The 12,018-nt window shown below is 42.8% G+C and overlaps 1 protein-coding gene across 1 annotated transcript in view; it reads left to right on the forward strand.

Moving 5' to 3' along the window:
- mymk (myomaker, myoblast fusion factor) overlaps window positions 1-11,684 on the forward strand; it is a gene marked incomplete at both ends in the record, with an annotated part of 14,642 nt that extends 2,958 nt beyond the window's left edge. Inside the window, 4 exons of the mRNA XM_083644479.1 lie at window positions 4,671-4,819; window positions 6,365-6,481; window positions 8,108-8,248; window positions 11,484-11,684. Of these exons, the coding sequence (XP_083500605.1) occupies window positions 4,671-4,819; window positions 6,365-6,481; window positions 8,108-8,248; window positions 11,484-11,684 (608 nt within the window). The remainder of the gene's footprint in view (window positions 1-4,670; window positions 4,820-6,364; window positions 6,482-8,107; window positions 8,249-11,483) is intronic.
- Between the last annotated feature and the right edge of the window lie 334 nt (window positions 11,685-12,018).

A 12,018-nucleotide genomic window follows, 5' to 3' on the forward strand; every position in this document is an offset into this window, starting at 1 on the left:
GTCACACTGATAGGTGAGTGCAGGCATACAGCAGGCGAGTCTCTCTCCATGTGGGTCACACTGATAGGTGAGTGCAGGCATAAAGCAGGCGAGTCTCTCTCCATGTGGGTCACACTGATAGGTGAGTGCAGGCATACAGCAGGCGAGTCTCTCTCCATGTGGGTCACACTGATAGGTGAGTGCAGGCATAAAGCAGGCGAGTCTCTCTCCATGTGGGTCACACTGATAGGTGAGTGCAGGCATAAAGCAGGCGAGTCTCTCTCCATGTGGGTCACACTGATAGGTGAGTTCAGGCATACAGCAGGCGAGTCTCTGGGTCACACTGATAGGTGAGTGCAGGCATACAGCAGGCGAGTCTCTCTCCATGTGGGTCACACTGATAGGTGAGTTCAGGCATACAGCAGGCGAGTCTCTGGGTCACACTGATATATAGGTGAGTGCAGGCATACAGCAGGCGAGTCTCTCTCCATGTGGGTCACACTGATAGGTGAGTGCAGGCATACAGCAGGCGAGTCTCTGGGTCACACTGATAGGTGAGTGCAGGCATACAGCAGGCGAGTCTCTCTCCATGTGGGTCACACTGATAGGTGAGTGCAGGCATAAAGCAGGCGAGTCTCTCTCCATGTGGGTCACACTGATAGGTGAGTGCAGGCATACAGCAGGCGAGTCTCTCTCCATGTGGGTCACACTGATAGGTGAGTGCAGGCATAAAGCAGGCGAGTCTCTCTCCATGTGGGTCACACTGATAGGTGAGTGCAGGCATAAAGCAGGCGAGTCTCTCTCCATGTGGGTCACACTGATAGGTGAGTGCAGGCATACAGCAGTCTGAGTCTGAGTCCTGGACTCATTTTCAGAACTCAACTTGGACTTGAGCACTGATGACTCAGACTGGGACTTGACTTGGACTTGCTAATTGATAAAGACAGTTTTTGTGTTAGTTTTTTTGGACAGGCCCTAATAATTTGGCATAAGATATTGATAGCTGGTTAGGGTTATTACATGTTGTGCAGGGCCAGGCACGTGTGTTCCACCTACATGGATTCACGGTCATGTTCAGTATCTCCAGACTCGGGCTCAGGTAATGGGGACTACTAGACTCTGACTCTTCTTTGGTGACTCGGATTCGGACTCGAACACTGGGGACTCGTGACTGGAACTTGAGTTAAAATGACTTGACTACAACACTGCAGCAGTGATAGACCATTGTGTTCTGTAACTGAAAGGTCACAGGCTTGATTCCTAGAACATCAAATGTGTGTTCTCAACAGCTGCAGTCATTAGTTCCACTCCTTGTTCTTTGACTTTGCGTTTCATTGGCATCGGCAGCTCCTTGGTTTTCCCCTGACTTTCTCATCTCCGTGTTTCTGTATCAGATACTTTGATGAATTGGATGTTGCATTTTTCTCTGTGGAGTTTTGCTGCCACACAAAGTTTACAATGGACCAGCATGTTCTTTGATCCTTGACTAAGATCAATTGCTTATGTCTGTTTTTGCCCATATCGTCTTTGCATGTCTGCTTTTTTCAAAGCTGTTCTGTAATTTAAGATGTCCTGAAATCGTTTGTTTCTGCTTTGTTGAACTGTAATTTACTATTTTATTGCTGCCCGTGACTGTCTGTGTTCTATTTTTACTGCAATTGATCTGCCTTACTACAGGAGTTTTTTTTTTTACTTTTTTTTTTTTTTTTTTTTTTTACTTTTCTTGATTTTAGGCTGCTAACTTTACACCTGGCCAGGGACTACAGATGAAAACTAACCTCCTGGCTAATTCTGGCATATTTACAGTATTGCTTATTAATACGCACTGTCCCTGAGGAATAAATTGAATTTAAAAAAGGTCATGGGAAAACTTCCAGCTGCTGAAAGTTTGTCTCATGACATAAACCTGCTGCATGTCCTTAAGAGACATGACATAAACCTGCTGCATGTCCTTAAGAGACATGGCATAAACCTGATTAATGTCGTTAAGAGACATTACGTAAACCTGCTGCATGTCCTTAAGAGACATTACGTGAACCTACTGCATGTCCTTAAGATACATGGCATAAACCTGCTGCATCTCCTTAAGATACATGGCATAAACCTGCTGCATGTCCTTAAGACACATGACATAAACCTGCTGCATCTCCTTAAGATACATGGCATAAACCTGCTGCATGTCCTTAAGAGACCTGACATAAACCTGCTGCATGTCCTTAAGATACATGGCATAAACCTGCTGCATGTCCTTAAGAGACATGACATAAACCTGCTGCATGTCCTTAAGAGACATGACATAAACCTGCTGCATGTCCTTAAGATACATGGCATAAACCTGCTGCATGTCCTTAAGAGACATGACATAAACCTGCTGCATGTCCTTAAGAGACATGACATAAACCTGCTGCATGTCCTTAAGAGACATGGCATAAACCTGCTGCATGTCCTTAAGAGACATGACATAAACCTGCTGCATGTCCTTAAGTGTCCTTAATGTGAGGAAAAAGACTAAGTGACAGGACCCAGACCTTAAAGGAGAGAAAGGAAAAGGCTGATGGGGGTTCAGGTTTCAGTAATAAAGTAAGGAGGTGTGTTACCGGGATTAGTAATGTAATTACATGCTGCAAGGATTAATCAATTAGTGGTCAACTATTAAATTAATCGCCAACTATTTTGATAATCAATGTTTTAAAGGGAGAAAAAGTCAAGTTCTCTGATCCCAGCTTCTTAAAGGGATAGGCCAACCTTTTGGGAGTTTCGCCCATTTGCCATATCACCCATAAATAACCAAGATGCACAATGCCTTTACCCTCAGTCTCCATGCAGTATACAGTGAGCTACAGTCACTCTCCGTCTCTGTGCAGTATACAGTGAGCTACAGTCGTCCAGTTAGTTAGTATCGTCAATTAATTGGAGGAAACACTACAGCCATTCAAAATCACCAAAAACACACATTCTGACAGTGCCAAAAAGCCACTAACGCTTATATCCAAAGCGCTTTACAATGTGCCTACATTCACCTCACACACTGAGGGCGACCAGCTGCCACGCAGGGTGCTGACACAGCCATCGGGAGCAATTTGGGGTTCAGTGTCTTGCCCAAGGACACTTCGACATGCAGACTGGAGAAGCCGGGGATCGAACCACCGACCTTCTGATTAGTGGACGACCCGCTCTAACTCCTGAGCCACAGCCGCCCCCAATTTTGTTTACATATGGGCGATATGGCAAATAGGCGAATCTCCCCAAAAAGTTGGCCTATCCCTTTAAATCGGAATATTTTCTGGTTTCTTTACTCCTCTATAAACTGAATATCTTTGGGTTGTGGACAAAACAAGGCATTTGAGGATGTCAGTTTGGGCTTTGGAAAAACTGATTGACATTTTTCACCATTTAAAAAAACAAAACAAAAAAACACTAATTGATTAATCAAGAAAATAATCATCAGATTAATTGACAATGAAAAGAATCATTATTTGCAGCCCTAAATGTTGACTGAATCTGTCTGAATTATCAATGAATAATCACTTACATTACTGTTAGTGGGGAAGGGGGGGGGGGGGGGGTGCCCAACACTGCTCCTGACCTTGAACAACACACAAAAACCCCAACCTGCTCCCTCACTGTCCCTCATGAAAACCCCAACCGGCTCCCTCACTGTCCCCCAAAACCAAAGAGTAACAATGGAGATATACAAAATGGCCCAAACCACCCCCCCAACAATATTGAAGCTTTTCTTCTATTCTTAATTATTAAATCATTGTCTAGAACATGAAACAAAATGTGTTTCTGCCAAGGCCTTCTTCAGTGAACAGGCTTTTCTTTTTAATCCACAACTTCACTTCAACTCATCATGTCTGCTGCAGCAGTTGTTGATAACATGTGCTGTGTCTCTGAGAGCTGCTCACATGTGCTGCGTGTGATCCTGTCATATGGACACAGATAGAGCCATGCCATTTGACAAAGGTGTTAGTCCCAGGACGTCACATGGTACACGTGGTACATGCCTAACCAGCTGACCCTAGGCAGTCCAAAAGTCTGGCATTGCCATTATTACATATTTATTGTTGGGAATGCACCAGAAGCCCCATGATACAATATTATTGCAATTTTAAAAGTATTGCAAAACTATTGTGATTCATTGCCTTTTTTTCCAACTGCAAATGATGTCCCCAAAGGAAAAAAAACTTTCTCTGTTTTATCTCATCGGATAAAGTTTTCATCTCACTTCAATCATTTTTACTGCAGCAAAATGGGATTGTCAAGCAGACAGACTGACCAACACTGTTGCATCTAACAATTTATGATCAAATATTGTGATACTTGGCTTCATGTCTCGATGTAATATTACCACACAAAATATCTACTATGCTGTATCCCCCCCCCCCCTTCCCACACACACACACACACACACACACACAATATTTACATATCCTATTCTGTGCTTTATACTTGTTTCCAGCAACTCCACGGCTCTTTCAGGGGTTCCACAGAGTGCACGATAAAATGATGATTCAATTAATTTTGGTAATTACTTAAAGTTAGCCCTCGGAAGAAATGGCTGTTATGATCAGAGGTTCTTCACTTAATTCTCTCAAGACAATACAAATCTTCCCAGATGAGAGTCGTATTCTTAAAGATCTAAGTGAAAAAGTTGCTCCAGTCTCATGTATCTGTCTCTGTGGTTCCAGCTCTGGGTGACTTTGAGGAACCCAAGCGCTCCAGCATCATCATGTTTGGAGTTCTGACCATCGCCCTGAGGATCTACCAGGACCGCTGGGGCTACGGCATCTACTCCGGCCCCATCGGCTCAGCTGTCTTCATCATCACAGTCAAATGGGTGAGTGGCTTGGAAACAGCAGACAAGGGGTTAAACTACTGACCTAAATAACAAAGCCATCCACTATTTTTTGGACTCACGTTTTGCAGCAAACTGTTGTCTGTCACCATCTTGTGGTCTTTACGCAGCTCACGTGAGATGGGGGTTTCCCAGACCCGCAGCTCCGCCTGCTATTGGTCCGTGATCGGCAAGCTGCGCGATTACTGGGCAGGCGATCTGTCAATCACCCCATTTTCTATCATCATCTATTTTACTTCAAACGGGCGAGTTATATAAAAAATGATGGTGAAATTAGCTATATAGAGCAGTGTTTCTCAACCACTGGGCCGTGGCCCACTTGTGGGGCTCAGAGTGCCATCTACTGGGCCATGGGCGGAGGACCTCTCACATCAAGTTATCATTTATTTGGGAAGCTGGTCCTCATAATTATTTCAACAATCAGAAGTGGACTGATATAGACCAAAACAGGCTTTCGGTCCAAGCTGTAAAGATGCTTAATCACTGTTACAATGTTGGGCATTTTTTTCCAATATTTTATTTTCAACTTTTCAGAACAATACACAGACAAGACAAACGAGCACGCTCACACACAGGAAAAGAAAAGAAAAAAAACATACATATATTATTGACATTCAATATTATGTGATTACCAGCCATATAAGGTGCTTATATGTGCTTGTGAGATATTGTTCCTGGGATCCCACACAAGGAGTCCATGAGAAAACAGCCAGGCGAGTCACCCGTCACCCCTAACCCCTAATCATCAAGGTAGGCTATGGGTCCCAAATGGTTGAAAACTTTTCAAGTGAATTGGTCCTGATAAACCTAAGTTAGTGGGGCATTTTAACATGGGGGTGAAGGGGGACGACATCACTTCCGGGCCCTGCCTCAAGTGGCCATTGGAGGAACTACAGCTTTCAGGATTACTTCCGCGTCTTCATAGGAAAACCCGAGAGCTTGCCCACTTGGTTAAACTAGTGACAATGTGCTAACTTCTCCTGCAGATGAAGGGCATGTATAAGGTCTGTGGTTAACAAAAGTTTATGAAACTGTGCACTTAGGATAATCTTCACAAATGAAGACCACTTTTATGATTTTTGAAGCGTAAATGTGATTTGTTTCCCAGAAAACACTTCAAAAGCAATTAGTTAAAAACAAAAGCAATTACTAGTTACGAAAAGTAGTTTAATTACACTAAGTGACTAGTAACTAGCTAGTTACTCCCAACACTGCACATATCGACAAATGTTGACCTTCAACATATCACATGTTATTAACATGTTATACATGGCACAGGCTGCCTTATTCTTCTCTAACTTCTTTACTTTTTTCTACAGTTTTTCTACTGTCTCTCTACTCCTTCTTCTTCCTCTCCACCTCCCCCCCTGTCTACTTCTTCTTCTGGCCAGGAAATAAATGAATGACACCATTGAGTTTCCTGTGTTTAATTCCATCCCTCATACTATCTGAATATGGTTGTAATGGATCATCGCCATACTATCTGAATGTGCTTGTAATGGATTGGCCTTTCTCCTGGTGCTCCAGCTGCAGAAGATGAAGGAGCTGAGAGCGGTGTATCCAGAGAAGAAGGTCTACACTCAGCAGGTGGGCCCTGGCTGCTGCTTTGGCGCTCTGGCTCTGATGCTGCGTTTCTACTTTGAGGTGAGCATCGTCCTAACGTCAAACTCCTCCTGCTCTGCTTCACTGCTGATTGGTTCCCACACCTTCCCTAAACCTCAAATTCAAGGACTTTTCAACGACTTTCCAGGCCCAATTCCTTCCATTTCAAGTACCCAACATGACATAGTTTGAGACACAGAGGATCAAGGTTAATGACTGCTTTTTATGTTTTCCAGGCATAGTTGAAGGTTCGCAGCTTTCTGGCTTGCTTGCTGCTGTTTAACCTGCATCATTCCACGTGACGTGATGTGATGTGATGTGACGTGACGTGACATCACATCACGTCACATCACTTGAAACAAGGATGCACAGACGGCGGGAGACACACATGCAGAAAGCGGAACGTAGCCGCATATATTTACTAACACAAAAAAGATGCACCACTTTCAACACATCCTTCTACCTCGTTTGAGACTCATTTGTGCTCTTGTCAGCACATTAGCAAAACATGCCGACAACACATGTATATTATTGTGACTTGTGTTGAAAAGTAAAACAAAACAAAAATCTAATTTCTTGAGTTTTTCACACTTTTTCACATCAAAAGGATTTCATTCATAACTGCAATCTACAGTATGGTGATGTAACGAAGAACTATTAAATTTCCACCCCATTTCAACCAATCATATCACGACATGGCAGCTGTCAATCAATCTTCATTTGAGGAGAAAATTCTGCTGGCAAGATGGCCGCCTAGTGCCTGTAACCTGGGCAGACTTTCCTAAGCCCATAAATGTTAATATACTTGGCCAATAAGTGTGTAACAGTGTAAAACAAACACTAATATATTTTAATGTAGAATTTAATGTAGAATGCATAGGACATGTAAATAGTTCCAGGAATAACGTTAACGTCTGCGGGTCTTACCCCGGCCCCTCGGACATTCTAAGCCCGCAGGCGGCATATTTCTCGGCTTTCAAACAGCAGTACGTGTGGAGGCAGCCTGTTCCTCAGTTCTCTGCAGAGCCCACTCGCATAGCACCAGAACACGCTCGACTTTGGCAGAAGTGGCTGATCTGCAGCAGCGGTGCGGACTGCAGAAGCTGCAACACAGTCTCTGTTATTTGTAAGAAGGCAGCAGGTCGGGGGATGCCTGGTAACAGGGGCTCCGTACTCACCTTCACCTCGCCAAGCCGGCTGTGGTGCGCTGTGGCAGAGAGGGGCCAGTGAGGTGGTCCAGCTGCCTCTCCACTCAGCCACTCCTCTGTCTCTCTCTTCCACAAACACAGACACACACGGCTCAAACAGCTCGCAAAAGGCTTTTGACTGATGCGAAAAATGCAGAAAATCTAACCTGTTCCGAAAACTTTAATGACAGACGATGACATACTCGGTGTGTCAATGATGATTGACACTGAGGTCGTTTACGTGCGAAAAAATTTGGTCAAAACGGACTTGATGTGCAAAGACCTTTATAGCCTTGTTTACAATCCAGTGTGGTTTGCTTATCTTATACAGTACATGTAGCTCACTGTCCTTGTTTGTTTTAGCTTGTATGGATACCTTTGTGTGAGTACATTGAGAGAAACGTAAACCGGAGTCACATTCCTTCTATGTCTCCATAGTTGATAATCAAGTTGATCAATAAAGCTGATTGTGATTGTGCAGGAGTGGGACTACGCCTACGTGCACAGCTTCTACCACCTGTCTCTGGCCATCTCCTTCGTCCTGCTGCTGCCCAAGAAGAACCGTTACGCCGGGACGGGCCAGGGCGCCGTCAAGCTCAGCTGGTGCACCCTCTGCTGCTGTGTACGACACACACACACACACGCACGCACACACACACACACACACACACACACTCTCTGCTGCTGTGTACAATGTCTTTGTATTCCTCCGCTATGCCGGAGGCATTATGGATCCGGATTGTCCGTCCTATGTACATCCGTACGTATGTCCATCCGTCCGTCCGATGTTCGAGGAACGCCTTGACGGCATTTCATCAAATCTGCCTCAAACATCGACTTAGACTCAAGGATGATCTGATTAGATTTTGGTGGTCAAAGGTCAAGGTCACTGTGACCTCTCGAACGCCATTTTCAAGCTTGTTAACGCGATATCTCGGGAATGCCTTGACGGAGTTTAATAAAAATTTGCCTCCAACATCGACTTGGACTCAAGGATGAACGGATTAGATTTTAATGGTTAAAGGTCAAAGTTCAATGTCACTGTGATCTCACACACCCAATTTCCAAGCTCTGTAATGCAACATCTCAGGAGCGCCTTGACGTAATTTCTTCCAATTTGCCTTAAATGGCGATTTGGATTTGAATGAACTAATGGCATAAATCTGCGGTGCGGTCGTTCTAGTTTTTTTTATTTAACACCACGCACAATGTAATACTACTGAAGATGATTAGTGTCACTTGCAGGTTTTTTTTTGTTCTGATTTTAAAGTGATAATCTCTAAGATTTCAGTTTTGTTCCCCTGGGTGACACCTATGGCGATGAGTGGTAATTGCAGGTGATATCCAAACTGTTGCATTATGTGAGATTACTAATGTCACATTGTCACTATACTGCATAGGCTTCGATCAATGGACCATAGCCTCAATCAACATTGTGAGTGACTTTTTTTTTAGATGAAAATCTTTGAGATTATAACTTTAAAGTCAGAATTCTGAGATTAAAGTCAGAATTCCGAGTTACTGTCAGAATTTTGAAAAAAAAGTCAGAATTTTTAGATTAAAGTCAGAATTTTGAGATTGAAGTCAGAATTCTTAGATTAAAGTCAGAATTCTGGAGGAAAAAAGAAGCACTATGTTGACACCACTGACGATGTCACTGATGATATTCTCGATGGTGTACCGGAATTTGAATGTCTTGGGTCCCTAGATTTTTGTGATGTCAAAGTAGGGTCACAAGCCAAAAAAGGTTTGGAACCCCTGCCATAACCCTAAACTAGTCTATCTTAAAAATCACAACATCTTACATTTAGTGGACACATATCATCAGGAATGAGTCCGGAAGCCCTGGATGTTAGCACTTCCGGTTCCTACGTGTAAAAGTCAATGGGATTTTTTAATAGGGATTTTGGTTAAATGCTTGAAATAAGGTTTGCGGTTAAATGTTTATGAAACAGCAAACTTTGTGTTCAGCAAGTTAATCTTCACAAATGAGGACCACTTTTATGATTTTTGAAGCGTAATTTTTTTTTTTTAATTATCGCGATTTTCAGAAAACGTGAAAGGGAAGTGCACTGACTTCTGGGTAGGCCTACAAAAATACATCATCCCTTGTATAGCGGTACTCTATTACGATGCAGCACCATGAGTGCATATATTTAAAAAAAAAATTGTTTTTAAACAAATTCAAGATTACTTTATTAATAACAAACTGGTCACTAGTTCCCAGCATGCCTATAGACAAGGTCATTCAACTTCAACCGCACTAGCTCAGTTAACTGATGATTGGCTAACACAAATGGACACCAAGAAGATGGTTGGTACTGTCTTACTTGACTTCAGTGCGGCATTTGATGTCATAGACCATGAAATAATGATTTCCAAACTAAGAAAATATGGTTTTAATAGTATGGCACTTGCCTGGATGATGAGTTACTTATCAGGTAGATCACAGAGAGTGTTTTTTAATGGTAGCCTATCGGAACCGAAGTACAATCACTGTGGGGTTCCTCAAGGAAGCTGCTTGGGTCCTTTACTATTTACTATTTTCACAAATGATCTTCCCTATGTTACAACAAACAGCAATATGGTAATGTATGCAGATGACACAACATTGTATAGTACTGCCTATACTTTGAACAAATTAGTAAATATTTTAAATCAGGATCTAAACAGGGTGTCAGAATGGGTAAAAGATAACAAACTTGTACTGAATGTTGACAAAACAAAAAGCATTGTCTTCGGTTCCAGGCATATGCTTATTGATGACCCGCAGCTGCATCTGTCAATGTCAGGTATACCCATTGAGCAGGTTAAAAAAACTAAACTGCTTGGTGTGTTTCTGGACAGTCAACTATCATGGTCGGATCATATTGATAGTATTGTATTGAAAATGGGAAGAGGCATAGCCATGGTCAGAAAGTGTTCCACCTACTTGACATCCTTAGTTATGGGTCAAGTCGTTCAGTCCTTGGTTTTTTGTCACCTTCATTACTGTCCTATCATATGGTCAGCAGCAACAAAGTCAGACCTGAACAAACTGCAACTTGTTCAGAACAGAGCTGCTAGACTGGTACTAAATTGTTCAACACGCACCAATATTTCATATATGCATTCGCACCTATCCTGGTTACCTGTTGGAAAAAAACTGATCTGCAGTCTATTAATGTTCTTCAGGAACATTATCATAAATCAAATGCCAGACTACTTTCACAAACAGTTTTTGAAATGTACCAACACTCACAATTATCATACCAGAAATGCAAGCCTTGGTCATTTAACACTTCCTGCTCCCAGAACAAATCTCCTCAAACGCACAGTTATTTATAGATCCATATCATCCTGGAATTCTTTGCCATCTCACATTCATCTCTCACAAAGTAAGCTATCATTCAAGATAGCTGTAAAGAAACACCTCTTGCAGCTGACCACATGACAGGTTTTTTTTTTAATACTATGTTGAATATGATGAAGTTATTGTATATGACCGGAGTTACCATCATCTTAACTCTATGATGTATTTATTTATATTGTAATAGGTTTAGTGATTATGTATTTTTCATGTTTTTTTCATGTTTTCATGTATTTTTTCATGTATTTTTTCATGTTTTTATATTGTATGCTTTTACATGGACCCCAGGAAGACTAGCTGTTGCCCCGGCATCAGCTAATGGGGATCCATTCAATAAACAATAAACAATAAACAATAAACAATTTTGAGTATGGATGCGTCGGAGGTGATGTTATGGTGGAACAGGAATGGTCTTATAGTTCCTTGCTTTAGATTAGAACCCCATTCATTGTCAGTCAAAGTCCTTTGTGTCTGTCTCATGTCATGCCTCTTGTTTTGACCTCACCAGACCATGTCCCCCGGTTCCTCCAAAGAGAAGAAAGACAAGCCCAAGAAGACGTTGACCCGGACGGTGTGGACGGTTCCCACTGAGAAGCCGTGGGTCCGAGGCTGCAGTACCCCCATCCTGCCTCTGTACAACCCCCCGCCCTCCACACCCGTCAAAGGCACCAGCATCAGCAAGCTCAAAGAGATGAACGGCTGGAAGTGACCCAGAAAGGTCACGTGTCGGCTGGTCTAATGTAGAAGGACTTCCCAAAGAGTTATGGTCCTTAATGTAGAAGGACTTCCCAAAGAGTTATGGTCCATAGAAGGACTTCCCAAAGAGTTATGGTCCTTAATGTAGGACTTCCCAAAGAGTTATGGTCCTTGCACACTGGGGGCGTTTCTTCTCTCTATAGTATTTTCTGAACCCATATCCAGGCACGGCAACGGTGACGTTACGCTGAGTGACATGACGGGGTTTATTTCGAACCAAGGACGATTTTTCAGAACTTCGCTTCTGCCGTGTACACATCTGTTGCTGTGATTGACAGGTGGCTCAA

Source organism: Poromitra crassiceps, assembly GCF_964638095.1.
Source record: "Poromitra crassiceps genome assembly, chromosome: 10".
Lineage (NCBI taxonomy): Eukaryota > Metazoa > Chordata > Actinopteri > Beryciformes > Melamphaidae > Poromitra > Poromitra crassiceps.